This window comes from Podarcis liolepis (assembly GCF_965112155.1).
Source record: "Podarcis liolepis genome assembly, chromosome: 7".
In the NCBI taxonomy this organism is placed as follows: Eukaryota; Metazoa; Chordata; class Lepidosauria; order Squamata; family Lacertidae; genus Podarcis; species Podarcis liolepis.
In genome coordinates, this window is record NC_139561.1 from 46,307,910 (window position 1) to 46,331,313 (window position 23,404).

The 23,404-nt window shown below is 43.6% G+C and overlaps 2 protein-coding genes and 1 long non-coding RNA gene across 22 annotated transcripts in view; 2 read left to right on the forward strand and 1 right to left on the reverse strand.

The window, feature by feature from the left end:
* The window catches only part of RIPOR1 (RHO family interacting cell polarization regulator 1), a 111,584-nt gene extending 110,571 nt beyond the window's left edge, over positions 1-1,013 (forward strand). For all 18 annotated transcript variants that reach the window (XM_083514796.1, XM_083514787.1, XM_083514786.1 and 15 more), the window contains one exon: positions 1-1,013. In XM_083514796.1, coding sequence (XP_083370922.1) covers positions 1-98 — 98 coding nt within the window. In that variant the 3' untranslated portion in view covers positions 99-1,013.
* On the reverse strand, positions 363-6,825 carry LOC310712135. 2 transcript variants are annotated; one of them, XR_014528772.1, is made up of 2 exons: positions 6,517-6,825; positions 363-4,126 (listed from the first exon to the last, which is right to left on the reverse strand). It is a non-coding gene; the product is annotated as an uncharacterized lncRNA (long non-coding RNA). The 2 variants fall into 2 exon arrangements; XR_014528773.1 differs by lacking the exon at positions 6,517-6,825 and adding an exon at positions 5,311-5,492.
* Positions 5,734-23,404, forward strand: part of CTCF (CCCTC-binding factor) — a 22,278-nt gene continuing 4,607 nt past the window's right edge. The window contains exons 1-8 of one of the 2 annotated variants that reach the window (XM_083514803.1): positions 5,734-5,885; positions 17,100-17,889; positions 18,478-18,648; positions 20,247-20,380; positions 20,923-21,043; positions 21,598-21,747; positions 22,726-22,886; positions 23,151-23,333. In XM_083514803.1, coding sequence (XP_083370929.1) covers positions 17,109-17,889; positions 18,478-18,648; positions 20,247-20,380; positions 20,923-21,043; positions 21,598-21,747; positions 22,726-22,886; positions 23,151-23,333 — 1,701 coding nt within the window. In that variant the 5' untranslated portion in view covers positions 5,734-5,885; positions 17,100-17,108. Of the gene's footprint in view, positions 5,886-17,096; positions 17,890-18,477; positions 18,649-20,246; positions 20,381-20,922; positions 21,044-21,597; positions 21,748-22,725; positions 22,887-23,150; positions 23,334-23,404 lie in introns of both variants that reach the window. The other variant, XM_083514802.1, reaches the window with a different exon arrangement.

Consider the following 23,404-nt stretch of genomic DNA (forward strand, 5'->3'; position numbering starts at 1 on the left):
GAGAAGATGGGAAATCTGCTCATCGACGTCTAGAAGAGTCTCTTGACAGTTTGCCCCGAATCTTTGCCCCGGGGAGCATGGCCAGCACTGCATTCTGAAGGGTGCCACACAAACTGACCAGCCAGATCCTTTTGGGACCCAGACTTTGCATGCCACAGAACTTCAACCAAGTCACACAGACTGGGGTCAGACTAGTGTGCCATAGACTGGGCAGCTCTTTGCCCCTAAGCGCATGCACACACTGCAGTATTAGCATTACCCACACGCTGTCTTATGTGGAGGATGCCTTTTCCTAGCCCCAATGGCTGCTTCACTCATGGAACTAACATGAGTACAAGACACTGAGAGATCTGCTTGTTTCCTTTCCTACAGGAGCCCACGGGGCTGAGGGATTGAGTATGGCTCTCTGCCATTTGCCAGGATCAACATGCCACATTTTGGAGAAAAACAACAGCTGAGCATTATGGCCATGGCAGAAAGTCTCAGTTGCTAAAGCCATCTCCCATTTGAAACAAACTTGGAAGAATTTTTGTGTGTTCTTGAAGTCCCACTTAGTGTTCAACTTGTTCTTAGCTTGCCCATGCCCTCCACCCTCTGGGGCTGTGAATACTGCAGGAAATTGGGACCAGGTATATTCTGCTACTGAGGAGCTGCAAACTCTTCTCTCGGTTCTGAGAGGTGGGGGGAAAGAAAGTGCACAACAATTACAGGAGAGAGTTTCCCACCTCCCAGTGGAGGAGGAAGAAAGGACAGATTGTTTTTAACAGTGGTGCTGTGGCAGATGGAAACATGGATAGACAAACGCTGCCACTTCTTTGGCTATTTTATTATTTTTATTTACACATTTGTTTGGGGGGGGAGGTTGCAAACAAAAGCAAAAAGTCTTTTCTATAAAATCTCTATAATTTTATCTGTATATCTACATAGATATATAAATATATATAATGTAATTATCGAGAGGTTTGGCTAATTTTGACTTTAAGCCTGAAATAAAAAGAAGTTTGAGCAAGTGAGTTGGGTGTACATCATTTTGTGACTGCTGCTGTGGAGTTTCCCTAACCAAACTGGGAAGGAGCGAGGTGTTGTGAAACCTCAAGTGGTCAAAAACACCTTAGGTAACTCAAGTCAACAAAGTACAGCATTGAAGTTTCTCAGTGGTTTTACAGGTGGTGAAATAAAAAGGAAGATGGACCAAGCTTCTTTCCAGAAGTGAAAGGGGAACGCTGAAGACCACAGGCAACAAGTCATCCTTGTCCTTCCTGCAGTACAGAAAATAGAAATGGAAACCATTATTCATCGATTTTCAATATTCATACCCTGCCTTGTTAAATAAGGTTCTCTGAATATGATAGATAGATAGATAGATAGATAGATAGATAGATGATAGATATAAATCAATACAGCAAATTCACACTAGCATTAAAGTGAATAAGGAAGTCTCTTCTCCTATTGGAGCCCTCTGGATCTCTGAAAACTGTCATGTTCTGACAATGTATTTCTAAACTTTTAACAAACTGGACAGGAAAGGAACATGAAAATATTTCTTTGGTACTATGTTTATGTGTGTTTGGATATCAGTTAAAGAGAATAACTTGTACACCAGAAATAAAACCGACACAGTTGAAGCCTCACATTTGACTTTCAACTTCTGTCGAAAGAAAGAAAAAAAATCAATACAGCAGCAAAAGCAAGCTGCCAAACTAACAATCTTAAAGATATTAACAGTGCAACCCTACATATTTTTAGTCAAAAGTAAGCCCCTCTGAGTTCAAGACAGCTTACACTCATTTAGGTAGGTATAGGATTGTAGTGCAAAACACTAAAAAGTTAACAGGAAGATGAAATTCAAGGAGAGTAATCTGAAAAAGTTCATTGAAATAGGTCTTTCCTGCCTATCTGAGAGCAAACAACAAAGGGGGCAGGTGAACCCCCTTGGCATGTTATTCCAGATCTGAAAAGGCCCTGTGGTGGTGAGGAAACTTAGAGCAGGGCCTCAGAAGACGAAGATGTTAAGACAGGTTTCATATGAAGAAAGGTGATTCTTGAGATAACCTAGGCTGAGAATTCTTTGGGGATGTCTCCTGAAAACATTAGTTCAATGTGTCTGCAATTTGAAAAGAAGCAAAGGTGCTGAACAAGATGCAACATAATTCACATTTTTTTACAATTAATGCAGGTATGTGCCCCCCCCCAAGTATGGATCAGAAATATAGGGGGAGGGCAAAGGGCTAAAGTCAGGGGACTTATGTCTGCCATTTACTTAAAAAAAAAAAGTAACACAATTGTAAACTGCGTAGATAGAATCTCATCTAGTTTCACAGTAAGAAAATAAGAACATTACTCCAGTTGTCTGGGAGCACTTGATGCAGTGTTTTTGAATCAATGCCTGAATGAGAGCTGCACGTAGGCTGTTAGGTAAGAACAGACAATACATTTTGAAAGTGGATAAATACTGGTTAGGTAAATGCGCTTATAAAAATATGCATGTGCCCATGAATTTCCCTGTACCACTTGTGACTCCAAAAAGCTCCTACACCCAGAAACTAGCATAAACATGTCCGACTTACATTAACTTAGAGTCACTGGGCAAAATGAGCTCTTTAATGAGGAAAGCCCAAGGATATATGGATGTAAAGTACATTAAAACCAAGGTTGTTCCTAAATTAATTCTTCCTTGGCTTGTGACATCAAAATGATGTGTCTTGAGATCCTCAGCTTGAATGGATCCCTTTAGCATAGAGATGGGGAACCCCTGTACTTCCAGAGGTTGCTAAACTATCATAGTTTTTTACCATTGGCCATACTGACTGGGACAGAGGGCATTTAGCCATCTAACCACACCTGGAGGGCCACAGTCTCCCTTTCCCTGATGAAGAATATTTCACTCCTGCGAAAGACCCAGCTATTTGCCCTGTATAATTGTTTCGTTGGAGTTTCTTATTGGCACATCCCTAGGTTTCGTTTCCACATGGTTACTTCACTAAAATGTATCGAAAGTGCCCTAAGCTGCTTCCCTAGCCTGCCACTGAGATGAAATGCATAACTTTGAATTAGTGTCTGGACTATACCACTTCAGGTGGAAGTTCCTGTGATTGTGTAGAGGTAACTCGCAGCTTATATGAGGGTTTGGTTTCAGGGGTCCATGTGCAAATGCAAAATAGTGTAAAGCCAGGAACCTCTGGAACTGCTTTCCCCACGACCATACCTACCTGTCTACAGCAGCCTTGCCCTTGGCCTAACTTACTGCCCTCTGAGAAGGATGTGCAAAGCCCAGGGCCCTCATGTAACCTTCCCAGAACCCAGTAAGCAAAATGGAAGGCTTAAAAAGATATTTTTTTGCAGTGGGTTTTCTCTGCTCTCCATTTATTTACCCACTGCCCAAATAAAGTTGTGATGTAGGAGAAATCAGTGTAAGCTACATACGTTCAGCTGTACTTGTACCTGCCTCTCCCATACAAAGAATAAAATACCTTTTGAGAGAGAGAGAGCACACATTCTTTATCATTGCTACCCTATTAGCTAGGGGATTTTTAAAGTACCCACAGGCCACCTGCAAAGCCTGAGACAATTCATACAAGGCAAACGATTTCCAACATCTATCATTGCTGCTGTCTGGTTTTCTAGTGGGAAGCATTGAGTCATGCTTCCCATGAGGTCCACCAAGAGTAAAATGGCCATCCAGCAAATCCAGAAATAGATGTTTGGGGATTTCTTGGCCAGCAGGTTTATGGAGGATCACTGCCTATGCTCAGCATTAAATTCTTCCCTAGCTGTTTTTAGCTGGTGTAAGCAGATGGAAGTGGGGAGGTTTCCCTGAAGCTGTCGTTTGAGAGGAAAACTGGAAAGGGCCAGCCCCAGGTAGGGGTGGTCCTATGCATTGTTCATTCTAGTGCCCGCCCCACCCCCCGTCAATATGCCCTAGCAGGCATACCTGTTAGTACAATGGTTGGCAGCAGCAACAGTGATGCCTTCAGCAATGCTGGATGGCAGGGACTAGCTACCATGTTAATTTCCCTCAATACCTTGTAACAGCACTTTGTCAGGGGTGTTGTGTTGGCCCACAAAAGATAAAGGGGAACTCAGGGCAGGTATCAGTGATGTTGGGACCCTGATGGTTGCCCTGGAACTGGAGATAAAGGGTTGGACCCAGACATAGTCATCCTCTTTTTGCCAAGAGAGGAAGACAGGTGACAGATGCATAGTGAAAGCCATGAAGCTCACTGGTGACCTTGGGCCAGTCACTACCTCACAGGGTTTTTGTGATGATGAAATGGGGAAGAGTACCAGAGTACCATGTACACCACCTTGAGATTCGTGGAATATAAAGGTGGTATATAAATGTAATTAATAAAAAAATAATGTTGATTTCTTCTAGGAGAGAACTGTTCTTTTGTAGAAAACTCTGTTTCCCTTCAAGATGGCAACTTCTGCTCCAAGGCCACAAAAATTACCACAGCTCCAATTAAAGAACTAGGATTAATTAAAGAATAGGGATTAGAGATATATAGAGGATATTTTGTGGTGAGGGGAGGTATATAAATACTATTAAAGTAGAAGAAATGTATTTAGAAACAACCACGAAACATATAGTCACTACATTCATGTTACATATGCAGCAAGGAACACCCTGAATAACTATAATTCACTGGCTCCATAAGGACAGGTAAGGGGGTTCTAGATAGAGCTACTTCCCATTTTAGAAACCAAGCACCAATTAAAAGTAAAATCTAAACTACCTTAATGTGGAATGGGACACAAGCAAATCTCTTTAATACGTTTTCTGCTGAATTTCTGATAATCACTTTCAACTACAAACTGCTCTCCTCTTAGATATTTCAAGGGAGGCGGGAACCGTTCACTAAGAATTGAGATGGGTTGCAGTTAGTTTACCTACATTCCATGTACAGTACATATCCTAACAAATACTGTATGGACTTTGAAAGGACATCAACCCACCTGTTGTGATCCTTTCCCTGATTATTACTGTGCCTTTCAAATAAGACAAATAAGATTTGAAAAGCAAACATCCCCATGACTTTTAGCGATTGTAGATCTTTAAAATTTTAAAAGATTGTAGATCCCACCACCACTCCAATCTTTTGGGTATCAGGGCTTTAATGGCTGTGCATCAAATTAAAAAGGACAGCAGTGTTTCTCACCACAGATATACACTGAGAGGTGGCAGCTTTGCCTGTTGAATTTCTGCCTACTAAGGGATTGTTTATTCTAATATAAAAATAAGTAGCATCTCTATTTTGAGGCAAAGGTGTGCAATCACAAACTGCCTCTGACAAGCTGCAGTTAACTTACATATCCAAGCTCGTCTATTTTGCTTCTGGACACGTTTGCACCAATTTGCTCCTGATTATACCAACACGACGCCCGTGACACCCCTGCCCGTTGACAGAGGTTTTCCTTTCCCGGCAGGTGGCAACAGAGCCAACGTCACCTCAAGAGGGCGCCACACCGCGGAACCAATCCCTTTGCCCGCGCTTTCAACGTGCAAGTGCTCTGCACCCTCGGCCCAGGCCGCGCGTGACGTCACAGCGCCACCCGCCCTCACGTCCGCCGCGGCCCTTCTAGGTCCTCTATTTGAAGTTGGCGCCCAGCGGCTCCTCCCATGGTGCTCCGCGCGGCCGCTTCTCCCGCTCCCTCCTCCCTTCGCTCGGCTTCGGCGGCCGCGGCTGCCGGGCTGGCGCAGGCGCACTGTTTCTCTCGGCCGCCATTTTGTGTCCGAGGCGACTGTGGAACGATTAAACCGCGAGCTGGTGCTGGGCGCTGGCGGCGGCCGCTAGCGGCGGGGCAGCGGCAGTAGGAGCTCCGCAGGGCCCGAGCGGGGCGGGGCCCGGGGCAGCAGGGGCGGCCCGGAGGCGCCTCCGGGACAGGTAAGCAGCGCGGGGGGTTTGCAGTCGCTTTCTCCGGCCTCTAGGTGTCACGATGGGGCTCGGGCTGGGACCCGCCGCGGCGCCGCCGATGGGGAGCGGGGCTTTGTCTCCCTCTACCGTCCCCATCGCCCTGATGCCGGCCTGGTACTGCCGCCCATCGGCCTCCCAGTGCAGCGCCTCTGCCGGAACCAGGCCGGGCCTGGATAAATAGACAGAGGCGCGGCTGCTTAGCTCGGCCTTGCCCAACCCGCCGCCGCCTCACCCTCTCCGCCGCTGCCAACCACGGCCTGCTGGAGTGACTCGCTTTTTATTTAACTCGTCCGCCATTATGGAAACGACTAACCCCGGGTGTTCCTGTCCCCGCCAAAAACCTCTGTTCAAAACACCCACCCGCCCGCCTTGATCCTGGCCGAGTCGATTGGGTTTCCTCCCCCCCCGCCCCCCCGTTTCCCAGCTCCTCCCGAGCCGCCCCCATTAACCTGCGGCCTAATCCTGCCACCTCCCGCCTCTTCTGGCTCGCTTCTCGTTCCGCCCGGTCGCCTCCGCCCCGCGTCGATTCCCGCCCGTCTCCGCTTCTGCTTTTCTCTCCCTCCTCCCCATGCCCGGACGTCCTCGTCCCGTCCCAGCTGACCGTCCCCGGCCTGCTCCGTCCGCGTCCTTTTCCCCCGATGGTCCTGCGTGTCCGCGCTGCCCGTCCCTGCCCGCCTGCTCCCGCCGGCCGCCGCCTCGCTGTGCGCGCTGCGGAGTGAGAGGCGCTGCGAGCTCAAGATCGGGACTCGAGCTCCCTCTTGCAAGGCAGGCTGAGCTGCAGCGCCATGCAGCGCGGGAGAGCGCCAGGCGGGGACGCCCGAGCTCGCCCGCCCGGCCTGGAACCGGGAAGGAGCTCACGCGGGGCTCCCCTTTTCACCTTTACCGGGGAAGGTCCTTTCGTAAAGTTAGGATGGTGTCAAGGATGGGGGGGGGGGAAGACTTCACGATCTCACTCATACCCCCAGTCATGACTTCGGCCTCGACGCTACCACCTAATCCCGATTATCTTTGTGCAGATACTATTCTTAAAGGGGGAGGGGAGTAATACTTCAAGGGAAAGCCCTCTAAAACTGCCAGAAAATTGGGCCACGCAATTCGGGAGGTTGTAGAGATCTTCCTTTATACATCCTCATGCCGTAAATCCAAGAAGGTTTGGGGGAGGGGGATCTCACAGCCCTGAAGAAGAGAAGTCTATTACTACTTTGACTCTATATCTTCCTGAAGGTTCTCCTGCGGTTTTATTTTAAGAAAAGAACTCTTTCACAAAGGGAATATACCAGAAATTTGCATATTACTTTATATGCCTTGTTTTAAAATATATTGCTCTAAATATATGCTGTCACTTTAATCTGAGCAGTTGAGAACATGCTTGAGGTTGCTAGTGTGAAATTGGTGGGCCTGTTAGATGTATTTCTCCAAAGTAGGTTAGGGTGAGTGATAGCAAGTTGCCCAAGCCATCCTGGGTAATCTTGACGGATAAGTCATAATTGCATCACACTAGTGAACTGCCTTCTAAAATGGGGAGAGGAGGGGTATTGGTCATAGCTAACCAGCTTTGATTCTGACTATTTAGTTACAGTTACACGTTCTTTACAGAATGAGGTGGTCCATGAGGGGAGATTTAAGTGAAATAATAGACCCATGCTACTATAATTATATTATGCTAGCCCATAGTTGGTGCAGCATCTTGATGTAGCTAATGCTTCTATGTTGTCAGTAGCCATCATTGCTGTTTTGCTGTAATAGTTAGAATTCTGCTTGATTTCCAAAAAAATATTCTTTTGGGCTCCCAATATTGTAGTGATTGTCTGAATAGTCATTTAAACCTAAAAGTGTATTCCAAACTAGTATCCCTCACCCACATATATTTTAAAACACAGTTCTAAAGTCTTGCCCATTTGTCATTCGTCTGTCACTTTCTAGTGCAAATGAATCATCTCTAAATAACCACAGTAAGCTCTTTTATGGGTTACATTCTGTTTCTTATTTTACTTTCAAACTTTCCTACCATGAAAACAGGTGGACCTTGTGTGCTCCTTAACTTACTCTTTTGCAGGCTTTGGACAAGTAGTGTACTGTACAAAGTGGTGCAAGGGAACAAATGAATTTGAGAGGCGGGGAGTAACTTAATCAAGGCTACTCTTACATATTCATGCTAATCTGATGGTGTTAGAGTTGGCTTATACTGGCGGCAGTAGACTCTATTGAGCAAAAGTTAACTTGTTGGGACTAGGCTGCGCTGACATCTGAAAGACATGCCTATGTAACAGTGCACTGTAGTTCCATTTATTTCATTGGGGATTCCAGGACAGATAAAAGAAAGTACTTATTCACATAGCACATAGTTAAACTATGGAGCTGTCTCCCATAGGAGGAAGTGATGGCCACCAACTTGGTTGGCTTTAAAAAAGGATTAAACAAATACATGGAGGTCAAGACTATCATCAACAACTACTAGCCATAATTGCTATGTTCTACCTCCACTGTCAGAGGTAGTATACCAGTTCCTGGGAATTACAGGTAGGCAAAGCGCTGTTGCACTCATGTCCTACTTGCAAGTTCCCCACAGGCATCTGGTTAGTCATTGTGAGAACAGGATGGTGGACTAGATGAGCCATTGGCCTGATCCAGCAGCATCTTCTTATGTTCTTATGATTAAATCTTAGCAAATTTCCCCCGGTACTGTATCAGATACATTCTTCCTCTAATAGCCTGGTCTTCTGAGCTATAGTTCAGACTTGCCTGTTGTTATGCTCCACTTCCATCTACACTATGCCAACAAACTGCTTCTACTTATCTTTTTATCTCCACCTGTGTTGAACTCTCATATATCTGTAAAACTTCCAGAAATCTCCTGGCATATTGAGGCATTCACCTTGGTTTTAGATCTGAATGTATCAATTGATTCTAATGTTGCAGTTGTTGAATTCTCAGCAGTACTGCTAAGGATTAAATTAAGGCAGCAGTTTGGGAATCTGCTTCATAGTTAGGGAACCTGACTTTATTTTCAAAACTTAAGGTTACATTTAATGTGAATTCTTGTACCTGGTGGAATTCATTTATTTTTGTAAATTTCACTTTCCCTACTGTACCATTACATATAAGTAACTTCCAGTTTGTACATTCAGAGGTGATATTGGACCCAGATAAATATGTAAAATAAGAACCCTGGAGTAGCTTCAACCAGCCTATTTTATTAGCATAGCTGTAATTACAAAATGTGGTGGCCTTTGTAACATGTAGTATAGAACTCAGGATTTTTAGAGTTTGCTCCACCTTTGTAAAATAAATTTCAAGCCCTGTTGATTTAATCCTATAACCACTTAGCTGGGGGTTAACTGCTTTGAACTCAGTGGAACTTAGTTCTGAACTGACATGCATAGACTTTGTTGTTAAGAACATGGAAAGTTGCCTTATATAAAGTCAGATTAGCCTAGTATTGTCTTCTCAGATTGGCAGCAGTTCTTCAGGGTCTCAGGCAGGGCTCTGTCTCATCACTTGCCACCTGATTCCTCTTAACTAGAGATGACATACTTCAGTGAAAATGGTTCCACATAAACAAGGGAACTTTTTGAATCTCACTGCGGTGGAATAGCTTTCCCTCTGGGTACGGTCTTGGAAACTTATTACTTAACAAGAAAGAGGAAATTTATCTCTGTGTTATCCAAATAGACCTTCTCCATTGCTTGCTGTCAAATGGCTTAAATAGCATCTCATGCACAGCATTTTATGCTTTTATTCATATCTGCAACTTCTGAGCTCCTGGAGGAAAGCTAGGTAAGGAAAGTGTTATGTTTCTGGACTACAATTTTTTTCCATGCCTGGCCATTGGCCATTCTTGTTGGGGCTGATGGGAGTTGTAGTCCAGCAACATCCGGAGGGCCAGAGGTTCCCCATACCTAGTGTGTGTGTGTGTCTGTGTGTACTCTATCATTGAGTCTGGGGCAACCTCCAGTTGCTTTCAAGCTCCCTGGAACTTAACAATTTTGTTCAGAGTTCATAGATCTTTGTGTTGGTTTCTTGCAAGCAGACGATCTTGCACACTGAAGCCAAAGGGATTTTATTTGCATTGGCTAGAAAGTGAAACAAGGCATCAGCCAGAAGAGTCCAGTTTAGAAGAGGCAAGTGTTGAGGGATTGATATCTTTTCCCTCTCTCACCCTCCACTTAACCTAGAAGATGGATTCATAAGCTAGTGTTGGAAAATATTTTTTTTCTTCATATTCTCTGATTAATCCCAATGGTGGGTCACCTTGATACCTTGTTGATTCCTCAGTGTCAAGAAGGAGCATTCATATCAAAAGGGTTGCTCCTAATGGCACCTGATGTATTCTCCAGCTCTTGACAGAAAGATCGTGAAAGAGAAACACTGGTTTTGCCTTTGGCCATGGTTGACTGCTACTGCAAGATCCTTTTCAAAACTCTCTTTAAAATAGAGGAGGAGGGGATGTGGGATTGGAGGAGGCATAGCTGGGTAGAGCTGCTATTTGAAAGCACTCCAGTACTCCCTGCTTCTTCTGAAGCAAAGAAACTACATTAGTGAAAGCTTCTAGGGCAGGGTTTTTATGGAAGAGGAGCTCTCTGACATTCCTGATCAGTTGGAATAAGACTTTGGGGCACAATTTACTGCAAGCTGAGCTAAACAAGGGCTAGTTGGGAAATATACATGCTGTATACTCAGAAATTTTCCAACTCTGGTCTACAGTATGTTGAGTTCTTACATGTGTGTAAAATGACTTAAACATCAACTGAAAGCTCACACATTTGCATACTTTATTTTAAAGCTTTCATACAAGCTTGGGATCTTGGTCACTTACTGGAATATTTCATTAAGACAACAACAACTCTGCACAAGTGAGAGTAACCTCTTTTAACATTGAGTCTTCTGATGGCACTATCAAAATGACAGGTGCTCACCAGCTTAGTGTGAGTAAGGATCATAAATGTTCATACATTTATCATTGAAAAACAGGGAGAGTTCATATGTACAGCTGTGGAATAACATGAAGATATATGACACAGATCTAAATTGACTGAAATTCTGAATATATCTGCAGCATGTGACTAAGAAAAAATATGTATAAATTCTTAATTAGTTGAGAATCTTGTAAGCTTCAGTGGGCATGTCTGCTATTAGTTAGGCACTGTTTTTCCTGGTGAACTAAATTTATTGCCCTTTAAAAGATTATTGTACACTTCAAAAGCCAAGAGAACAGATGTTCTAGGTACTCAATTCTTGGGTTTGAGTAACTGACTCCCAGGTTTTTCTGAAGCTGTCTCTGGAGTGAAATGAGTTACTCATAAGCATTTCTAAAATAGCCTTTGCAGAATCCTTAAAATCAGCATTTAACCTAGCAAAGGTCAAAAAATGCCTTATTCACCTTTGTGATGCTTAACTAAGCCTTCCTGGATCCAACCAATTGTCTATCTATAGTCCAGCATCTTATTTACAAAAGTTTTCAACTAAAACTGAAGCCTGAAAACAGGATTCAAGGCAACAGCTCTCCCCTGTAGCAATTGGTGTTTAGAGATATACTGCCCCTGAATAAGATGATTTGACTTAGCTTTCATGATAGGTGTTTCCATGAATTTGGCTAACTTTACTTAAAACCACTTAGGTGGCTATTGTACAATAGTGAATCATTGTGTTCAAGTTGAATCTTTTAAAAAGGTAAAAGAAATTTTTGGAGAAGTATCTTCCATTGATGCGGAATATTTCCCTTTTTAATACTAGCTACTTAGAAATAAATGTTGGAAATTTAGCTCAAGACAGAGGGTGCTGCTTTTAGTAAAAAACAGTATGAACATTTTTAGGGTAACTATAACCTGAGTTTTATTTGTGTGTTTTTTTGTATTTAGGGAACGGCTTTTGTAATAATATGCTCTATGTCAGTGTTTCCCAAACTTTTTTGGGCAACGGCACACCTGTTTACTGAAAAAAAATCTCGCGGCACACCACCATTAAAGCCCCGCCCCGTGACGTCAGCGCGCAGCGTCACGCCGGGAGGGACGCACGAAAGCTATCCTATGTAAATACGGATTTAGCCTCGGTTTGCTCTGGCTTTGAAGCTAAAGGTTAAAGGGGGGGGGCAGAGAGACGTGTAGACCCGTTTGCTTAGAAGTAGGTCCCCAGTGTTTCCCCATGGGGTCCCAAGGAAGAGCGGCGCCACCCGATTGGATTTCCTAAACTCCCGCCCTGAGCGCTGGAGTTCCGCGTAACCCAAATTAAACCCGGTTGCTTACACTCTGTCCAGGAGGACGCACAATCCCCGCTTGACGGATGGGTCTGTTCCAAGGCTGGCTCCGCTGGCAAAGCCGGCTTGCTGGACGCCTCTTGGCAGGGAGAGAAGCGGACGGACGAGTTTTAAGAGGCTCTCCGTCGCTCCAGAAGAAGGCAGGGCGAAGATTTCAAGGGGCATCGCTCCGGCTGCTCCCTCTCCCGCCGCGCAGGAGCGATGCCTCTCTCTGGCTCTCCCTCCGCGCAGGCTGAGGGAGGGAGGGAGGTGCGCGTGTGACCCGTCTCTGCTGGGAGACCAAACCCAGCGAGGCAGAGTCGCGCGGAGGCGCCCAGGCAGCGCTGCCGGCTGCGAGGAGGAGCGCCAGGCAGCAGCAGGAGGCGCGGCCTCTCCTCGTCGCCGCCGCCCCGCCTCTCGCCGCCCGACTCGCCCGCCTCCCTCCAGGCATCTCGCGGCACACCAGCCGATGTCTCACGGCACACTCGTGTGCCGCGGAACACCGGTTGGGAAACACTGCTCTATGTAACATTCCCTTTGTTGTTATAGTTGTTAGTAAAGTCTTGTTATTGTCTGCCTCTTTGTTTGCTTATTTATAATAATCTACATGTAGTGGAGCAAAAACATGTTTGTTGTGAACCTTTAGGTTAACCACTTAATGTCATGCATGATAGCATAATTTTAAAACAGCAGGGTAACATACAAAACTTTCCCTTGAACATGGCTGTTCAGGCATAGAAACTACCGTATTTTTCGCTCTATAAGACGCACCAGACCACAAGACGCACCTAGTTTTTGGAGGAGGAAAACAAGAAAAATAATATTCTGAATCTCAGAAGCCAGAACAGCAAGAGGGATCGCTGCACAGTGAAAGCAGCAATCCCTCTTGCTGTTCTGGCTTCTGGGATAGCTGCGCAGCCTGCATTTGCTCCATAAGACGCACACACATTTCCCCTCACTTTTTAGGAGGGAAAAAGTGAGTCTTATAGAGCAAAAAATACAATAAGCAAGTAGCATTTTCTTTCTTTACCATGTTAAGGAAAATACAGGCTGAGGCAGATTTGGATGCCAGTTATGTTGTAGTCAACAGACAGGAGTGATCGCAATTGCATTTTGATTAAATTGCTTCCTCTAAAAGGTGGTACTGTCTTAGCTTTCTGGACCATTGTGTAGCACCAGGAACTTGAGTGTATTCTGTGGATCCGGAGCCTTGTTTGAACTCCCCCCACCGTGATGCAACTGTCCCATTGAGGGTTTTTTTTTTTAATTGAAGCTGTCAAGTTCCTTAAATAAATGTTAAGATTGGTGTGTGTGGTTTTTTAACATCTGTATACTAGTAAGAACAATAGCTCTGAAGAAAAATGCTACACTTTTCAAAATATCATGCCCTATATTTTTGCAGGCATATTTTAGTAGAGCCAATTCCTCATATTTCAGGCATCTGAAAGCAGCCCTGTTTCAGGAAGCTTTTAATGTGTTCCTTTATTTTGTTGGAAGCCGCCGAGAGTGGCAGGTGGACTACTTGAAATATTAATATTATTTCAAGATAGTGCTTCTTGTCACCTGTTATTGTATAATTTATAATAATGTTTTTCATAAAATTTATATACCACTATTGCTTTAAAAACCAACCAACCTGAAAGCAGTATATAAGTGCTTTAAAAACAGCAATCTTTGGGGGGGGAGAATATGCAGACTTTTAAAAATAGGAAGTACCAGTTTAGTTATTCAAATAGTTTTTAATCAATTAATCTAACCTGTTAATTGGTTCAGTGTTCCAACCCAACTTCTCAAGTTGTAAAAGACAGTTAAACCTTACAGGTTTAAATTCTTAGCAACTTGCCGTGATTCCACTGTAAATATTAATCGGAGATCCAGAGCAGAACTTGAGTAGGTGTGTTCTGCAATGGCCAAGGCTGGAAACATGGGCTTCTGCTGCAGGTGTGCAGGGTGAGCCAATCCAAATGAACTCTAAAATTCACAGAGGCAAATTAAAAACCGACAGCATGCACTGCAGGCCTTCAGACTTTTCTCTTCTGCCATGGTTGTGAAAACAGAAAAATGTTTCAGAATGTCTCCAAAACGGTTGATGGCATTTTTTTTTAAAGTGCTTAAAATTGTGCTAAGTGCTATGCAAAAATTATTAAGACAGACAAGTCGGAGGGTAAGGAAAGGAAGAACATTTAGAAAGATGCATAATAATTCACTAATTTTGGATAAAAAGGGTAAAAGCTATTTTATGGTTCATAAATGTAATTACTACACTAAAGTGGCAATATGCCTTTATGCAAATTCTAAGTGGGCTGGTTCTCCTATAAAGCCTCACAACCGTAGAAGCCCAAATTGCACATGCTTCCACTTACTGATGCTCAAATTAAATGCTGTGGTGCGTGTTGAAGAACAGTATGTTGTGGCCTTTCCATCAATGCTACTATTCCTTTTGTTTTAAAAGGGAGGGGGTGCGCGCGTGCAACAGGCCTGATGTAGTTGACCAGAAAGTGAGTCATTGGGTTGTCTCAAAACTTAATCCTATAGAGGTGACTTTTAGAGCATCAAGCTAACCAAATATTCTCTTTTTTCTGATCTTTTAATTTCTGGATTTCCCCCCTCTTTCCTCCTATGCAGACACATTAGCTGGCCTGCTAGGATATGGAATGATTTATTTTGTGGGGAAGTTTAGGCAAGAGATGTGAGGCTGTCTCAGTGTTGACAAGCAAAGCAACCCACCCACACTGCAAATCATGTGGTCAGCTTCTGGGCAGGGAGACAGGAGAGCTCATTAAGCGCATGCGTTGAATCTCACTGTTAACTGTCATGCAGGCGGATGTAATACTGAGATACTCAGACAGCTGCTGGCAGAAAACAGGAAACTAACTTAAAACCAGTGGGATTCATTGCATGTCAGTTTGTTTTGCATTGCTTTGTCAATTTTCCGTTTCTTAGTTATACTGACGCTGAAATTATTTTTGCAAAATGTTGGGTGCTGCTGTTCCACATCAACAATCACATGGGTCTCTAAAAGTATCTATTATGTTGGAGGAAATGTGAAGTGCATGGACAAGAGCAGTGTTTTCCAAAGGTTAAGTGTGAAGAAGGTAGAACACATTCCTTATACCTTGTATACTCATCAATACAAACCTCATTCTATATCAACCTCACTTTTGTTACTTTCAAAGAGATGGAATAGATCCCAGGGTCTAATGTAATCCTGTACTGGATAGTGGTGTCTTGCATGTGAGCTAAACACCTAAGCAAGTTAACATATTTAAAGCAAAACAGAAGTCAAGCCAGAATCCCTTTTTCTTCAACACCACCTACCAAATAGTGGTTCAAAATAGCAAGTTTTTACTCTGCTTCCAGAAGATACTTACTTGCCTTTCAGTGAATGCAGTTTTATCTCGGAGCTAATCAACATAGGATTTTTTTTAGCCTTACCTGCTGTGCAGGCTTGTGGTGAGGATAAAATGGAGAGAAGAGTCATATATACAACCTTGAGCTCCATGGAGGGATAGAAATATAGTAGCAATAATAAGTGTTTTAGGTGTGGTTTTCTATTCCAAGCTACATTTCAATATATTGTGGGGAACTGGAATGGCCCAAAAATGTCCCAGAAGGACAATCCTGTGTTAATTCTGTAACAAAAAGTACACAGGTGTAATTTAATCCCTAAAGTCTGCATCTGGATTAATTTTAAGTGCTCAACTCTGGGACTTTTTCATGGCACCACCAGAGTTGTGCTTTTTTAATGGAAGAGGTTGGTTCATTCCTTTAATTTTAATGTTATCATTATGCAACAAATTGCTAGTGTGGGTAGATGAGTGAATGCTGTGCATAGATTTATTTGCAGGATTACTGTAGTCTTATTAAAAATAACTCTAAAGGTTGACTTCCAAATTCCAGTTCAGATAAAGACTTTTCTTTCACTCTCTTTTTAAAGAAAGAACATTCAATGTTCTTAGGTACTCCAACCCTCTGGGGTTAGAATAAGCTAAAGATTTTAAAATATTGTTTTAAGTTTAACAGATCTCAGATGGGCCTTTTCCCACATGTCAACTGTCTTCTGTTTGCGTTTGCTTTTGCTGTGGCACTGAGCATTTGTGTGGGCTCTTCTTTGTTTTGGCCCACGTTGTCAGCCTTTTTGCTGTTCCCTTCCTGTGAACTATTGACACCTCCACAGCAGCCATTTACTTTGTATTGGCAGTGTCCCAGGCACTCAGTTTTAGGTGTGTATCCACACAACATTCTGAACATGTTCCAGTTTCCCTTCCACTTAGTTGATTTTTCCTGCTTGGGGAAAAGCAACATAAGCACAGTAAAGAAGGGTATGGTTGCAAAAGCTAGCTGATCCAAAACAAAGTATTTGGAGGTTGTGCTTTTCTGACATCTTATTTTGGGGTTGCTGCCTCGCCTGTGCCATTTTGGTACATCACATCACACCTAGACCATTTATTTCCAGGAGCAGCCAGAGCAGCTTGCCTTTTCCTTTCACTTTTGACTAATGGCTACTGCTGAAAGTAATGGTGGAGGGATTTTATGGTGTCCCCAGAGACTCAATCTTTTTGACACTTTTTGGGAGGGACAAAAAATTCAGAAGCAGCTTTGCATTAGCCCCAAAATACTGTATCTGACTCATGGGATGCAGGAGGAAGAAAGAAGTGTAAAATGCATGTATCCTTGTAGCCTGATCTTGTCCCCCAAATCCTGAGTTAGAATTAGAATTCTTTCTCTTTTTTCACATTACAGACCTATATCAAGAGTGTGTAAGGAGTTGTATCCATAATATTTGTGAGCAGGGGTCTTCGTTCTGAGCATTTCTTTTTTCAGCAAATGCAATGTGTCATTCATGTCTGATCAGATTTCTTAAGGTGTGAGACTCTTTCCCCCCATTTCTTGCAAGCTGCTGAAACAACTGCTTAAGTGTAGCTTTTGTCTCTCCCTCTGTTTTCCAGCAGGAAGGTGACATGGAAGGGGAGGCAGTTGAAGCTATTGGCGAAGAGTCTGAAACTTTCATTAAAGGCAAAGAAAGGAAAACCTATCAAAGGCGCCGGGAAGGTGGGCAGGAGGAGGATGCTTGCCCAATGCCACCCAACCAGGCAGATGGGGCTGAAGTGGTACAGGAAGTCAATGCTGGTGTCCAGATGGTCATGATGGAGCAGCTTGATCCAACGCTGCTTCAGATGAAGACGGAGGTCATGGAAGGCACTGTGCAACAGGAAGCTGAGGCTACTGTGGACGACACGCAAATAATAACCCTACAAGTTGTGAATATGGAAGAGCAGCCTATAAACCTGGGCGAGCTCCAACTTGTCCAGGTGCCTGTCCCAGTGTCTGTACCTGTTGCTACCACTTCTGTGGAAGAACTTCAGGGGGCCTACGAAAATGAGGTCTCCAAAGGAGGCCTCCAGGAAGGGGAGCCTATGATCTGCCACACCCTCCCTTTGCCGGAAGGCTTCCAGGTGGTAAAAGTTGGTGCAAATGGTGAGGTGGAGACGCTGGAGCAAGCTGAACTTCAGCCCCAGGAGGATCCTAATTGGCAGAAAGACCCAGACTATCAGCCCCCAGCCAAAAAGACAAAGAAAACCAAAAAAAGCAAACTTCGTTATACTGAGGAGGGAAAAGATGTGGACGTGTCTGTATACGACTTTGAAGAGGAGCAACAGGAGGGCTTGTTGTCAGAGGTCAATGCGGAGAAGGTGGTGGGCAACATGAAGCCCCCAAAGCCAACAAAAATTAAAAAGAAAGGTACATGGGACATTGGATTTGGGGAGCAGAAGGGGGGCATCTTCAGTATCTGTTCTGGATAGGAATTACTGCTCTCTTCCTGAATACATCATCATCTTAGAGCAAAGAGCCTTGCCAACCTTGAAACCCAGATATGTTTTGATAGGAGACTTGACTGTCTTTGATACCTCATTGTGGCCTGTTGAGATCAAGAAAGGGTTTTTGTCCCCACTTTTTTAAAGAATCTGGTGTTTCCTTCCATGAAGATTTAAATACAGGGGTGATGGGTGGATTTCAGGATGTGAATTATCTAGTTTTCCCTCAGATCAGTGTTACCTCAGATCAGGAGTTGCCTCCTTAATTAATTTGTTTGATCTACTTCTATTGGTTTTATTAATGCTATCCCCTGATTTAATCTGATGTGGTATACTTTGTCCCCTTTGGATAGGTGCCTTGAAATTGGAAGTGGGGTGGAAGAAAAACATGAGGAGGATCCTGCCTCAAAGTGGGGACTTTGAACTAGATTTGCCTCTGTGGTGCTCCAGGTCATTTATGCATATAAAAGGGTTGCTATTTTAAGACTGCTAAAGAGCCTTGCTTTCTGGACAGGAGTGAAGAAGACATTCCAGTGCGAACTGTGTAGTTACACTTGCCCACGCCGTTCAAACCTGGACCGTCACATGAAAAGCCACACAGATGAGAGGCCGCACAAGTGCCATCTTTGTGGCAGAGCTTTCCGGACAGTCACATTGCTGAGAAATCACCTCAATACTCACACAGGTACTTTAAAGGGAAAGGGTGACCTCTGTTTTTTTGGGGGGGCCATATTCCCTCAGGGTTAGTGTATTGGAGGCTGCATGCCAGTGATGGATGGAGCCAGACACAAAGGTTCTGGATTAATTGATCCAGAATGAGAATTACGGTACCGTGCTTAAATTTTCACAGTGACTGCCTCATGCTAGAGTCCCTAAACTTAGGCAAGTCTTTTCAGGAGTAAGTGCTGTTGGGTGTAAAAGGATGATGCATGAATAAGTATGCAGTGAATTATTATTTTTAAGTACAACAGGCCAATATATCCAATGTTTTAAAAACCTAATGAAAGCAATTCCTTTCTGACTATACAAACAAACAAACAAACAAACAAACAAAAACACACACTGCAGATGCCAGAAACCTAGCAATTTGTTCTCAGGCTTTCACCGAGCCATACGACCAGGAAAAATGTTTTTTAAAAGTTTTATATTTATCAGATAAAATGCTGCCCCTTCCATCTTTTCTGACACTGCATATAAAAAGAGGGGAAAGACTGTAAAAAGCCAAGAAAAACAAGGAAGAATGTTTCTAATGTGATGGAAGAATGGGACTGCTTCAGGCAAGTTTCCCATCTGTGGTTTAGGTGATGCTGCCAACCCATAAGCATTTTTTATGGCACCTGCCTCTTGGTTTGTGGGAGCTACAGACTCAAGCCATCCTTGTGCTAATATTGGTCTACCAGTAATTTTAGATTCTGTGATATGAGAGGCAAGGGTCATGATTAAATCTACTGAATAAGCAAACTGGGCTGTATTTAATGTTAGTTCTGCTTGGAAAATACCCATTGAAATTAAAAGATGTGACTAAATTACATCCTTTAATTTCATTTGGTATACTCTGAGTAGAACTTCGTTAGCCAGAACTCATACCAGTATATGCAAAAAGACCTGAATGGATTTTTATAGTGAATCCTAATGTGTCTTAACTGAACACAAGGCTTGGGATTGCAGAAGAGAGGTTGAGGCTCATAGGAATGGGGGAAGAATTTGACACTGAAGCGACAGACTGGATTCTTTTTCAATCTGGACACCTCAGCATTTCAGATGTCCCAACCAGTCCTTGTCCTACTGTGAAGTTTCCTTTTTTTGCCCATGAGGGCTGGAAACTTCCTTTTGAAACACTGAGCATTACTGGCTTCATTACTGTTAACACCAATCTGCATAATTTTGATCACCCCACAAAGTCCAAAACATAACTTCCAATAAAGCAGAAGCATAATTGAAATAAAAATGCCTTGCATCATTTGCTTCTCTGTGGAACAGTCACATTCCTTACCATGTCATTGGGTGGTAGGGCTTGGGGTTTTTTTCTAGTTGGGATGCTATAGAAAATAAGTCTTACTTAACCACATGTACCATACTTAGCTTTTTCAAGCATTCGGACCCTTAGCATGATAGCAACAGTGTACTTAATAATAATATCAGTCTTTTTAAATAGAGATTTTCTTGCCCATTTTTGATGCACCTTTAAATTAAGAAGGCAAACCTATTCCCTACAGATGAAGCCAATATCCGTTTAGCCTTTTTAATATATATTTATATATATTTGTCTCTGGGATCTCTCAGGTACTCGTCCTCACAAGTGCCCTGACTGTGACATGGCCTTTGTGACAAGTGGCGAGTTAGTTCGGCATCGCCGCTACAAACACACCCACGAGAAGCCATTCAAGTGTTCCATGTGTGACTACGCCAGCGTGGAGGTACGTTTTGAATCCAGTTTTCTAGTTGTAGGTAGGCCATACCCACTTAACTACCAGTATTATCCTGTCTCCATGCCCCCCCCCCATTTGAGGTTTTGGGTTTCTTTAATGGATATGGAGTTAACAAAGCCTGTGTCATATTGTTTGTTTCTTGACCACATATTTAGTGTGCCTAAATAGGTAACTTGCATCTTATGCAAGGGTTCTGTTATGGGCGTCCACATGTAAATGCAAAAACATGTATAGCCAGGTGCCCCTGGAACTACCCCCCCCCCCCCAAAAAAAATGCAGTTTCTGGTTTTGTAGGGGAGGTCTGTTGCCCAGAGTGGAAATATCAAAAATGACACTGGCAGGCCATAAGCAACTGTTTGGCTCCCAGAAAGCTTTTAGCCCCATAGCCATTCTGTTTTCTGTATGTCTCATCTTACAATTCAAAAAATGCAAAAGGTAAAAATAGCACTGATTCTTTTGTGAAAAGACAGTGAATGCAAAGCCCTTTCTTCTTATGGTACAAATCCCATCTTGGTATTCTTAACTTACAGGTGAGCAAGTTGAAACGCCACATTCGCTCTCACACTGGAGAGCGGCCATTCCAGTGCAGCTTGTGCAGCTACGCCAGCAGGGACACTTACAAACTGAAGAGGCACATGAGGACCCATTCTGGTACATATTTTGCAGAGGTGGCACAGAGGCCAGCACACACTGGAAGTTCTGTGCACGCTGCTCCTTTGGCATGTAAAACCTGTGTGCAATTTCTACATAATCTCAGAAACAGTGGGATGGGGCAGGGGGTGTCTGACTTAATATTCTAGTGGCTTTTCTTAAAGGCTGCTATGACCATTGTCACTGCTTGGATCAGCATTTCAAGAAGTGAGATTCCTTACAGACTTTTTTTAAAATTTGTACAGTACTTGCTTTTTTGCAAACTGTTAAGGAAGTGTAATAACCTCTAACTGAACACTAAACTTGAAGTTCCCTGACAGCAGCTTCAAAAAGCGATGGATATTTTGTAATTGGGAGAGAAGGAGATATTGGCACTCAACCACATATCATTGTATCTGCCATGCAACATTTGAGAGATCTCTCTTCTTTGCATTCTTTGCCCCATAATTTGACTTTGATGGGATGCTGTCTCTCCAAGCCCACCCCTCAGGTCCTTTGATAGTTTACTCCCCGCAAATGAGCCTCTCTTGCTAACTGCTCCTCTCTTCTGAAAGGTGAGAAGCCCTACGAGTGTTACATTTGCCACGCTCGCTTCACCCAGAGTGGGACTATGAAGATGCACATCCTGCAGAAGCACACAGAGAATGTGGCCAAGTTTCATTGCCCTCATTGTGACACTGTTATTGCACGGAAGAGTGACTTGGGTGAGTGCCATGAGGCTTAAGGTTGAGGTACCAGATTCTAGTAAAAGAGGTGGTGATCATACTTCTCAGAGGAAAGGCTAGTTGGTTGGTCAACTAATATTAGTTTGATAGTCTAGAGAACAGGCTGAAGGCTGCTAAAGCTATGCAGGTCTGGCCCTGCAAAAGTTGCCTTGTTGAGAGATTGCCTGAAAATCACATATAAGCTGTTTTTTGCTCCTCAGAAGTAATACAGTGTATAAATGCAGTTACTTGATTGTCTTTGTGGGCTTGATTTTCTTTCTATTTGGTTCTGAGGGCCACATAACTACTTGCTAAAGTGGGAGCTTAGACTATAATAAGCCTAGCAAATATCAGATTCCAGAACTCTAAAATTCCATGTGTACAATAACAGATTTATATTTTTAATCCCACCGTACCTTGAAGGCTCAAACAAAGTAGCAATGCTATTCAGAAAAACAAATACAGAGGACATGGAGTCTTAGACAATGTGGGCTAAAATATTTATCTTAGGGCAGGAATTTGCCCATTCAGCTGAACATTAATATACAGTGGTGCCCCGCAAGACGAAAAACTCGCTAGATGAAAGGGTTTTGCGGTTTTTGAGCTGCTTTGCAAGACAAATTTCCCTATGGGCTTGCTTTGCAAGACGAAAACGTCTTGCAAGTTTGTTTCCTTTTTCTTAACACCGTTAATACAGTTGCGACTTGACTTCGAGGAGCAACTCATAGAACACGGTGTGGTAGCCTTTTTTGAGGTCTTTGAAGACTTTGGTGATTTTTGAAGCTTTTCCAAAACTTTTCCGACACCGTGCTTCGGAAGACGAAAAATTCGCTAGACGAAAAAACTCGCGGAACGAATTAATTTCGTCTTGCGATGCACCACTGTAATCTCTAGGGAGTAAGCATGAGCACCTCGATGTATTCCACAGGCTATGCAGTAAAAGCAGAGCACTTTATGTGGCCTGTTTCTCTTTACCAGGTGTCCATTTGCGGAAGCAGCATTCCTACATTGAGCAGGGCAAGAAGTGTCGTTACTGTGATGCTGTATTCCATGAGCGGTATGCACTCATCCAGCATCAGAAATCTCACAAGAACGAGAAGCGTTTCAAGTGTGACCAGTGTGACTATGCATGTCGACAGGTGAAGAATATGTAAATGTTTAAGAATGTGGTTCTCACCCTGGTCGGTTGAGGCACACAGATCAGGTGGGGGAGGATGCAAAATAATAAAGTGGGATAATGTAGACTGACACAGTGCCCACCAGATGTTGAATTACAACTCGCATCAGCATGTTTGCAGCTGATCGGAGTTGTGGTCCAAGAACATTTGGAGGGCACCAGGTTGCCTACTCCTGCCCTAGAGTTATCCCCCACCCCTGCTGACTTGGTTCTTGGTTCCTTCTAGGAACGGCACATGATTATGCACAAGCGAACCCACACTGGAGAAAAGCCTTACGCCTGTAGCCATTGCGATAAGACCTTCCGCCAGAAGCAACTGCTTGACATGCACTTCAAACGCTACCATGATCCAAACTTTGTTCCGGCTGCCTTCGTTTGCTCCAAGTGTGGCAAAACATTCACACGCCGTGTAAGTGATTGGGGGCAAGGTTGCCGCATGAAGCAGGGCGTAAGACTGGTGCCTGAGAGGATAAGTTGAGC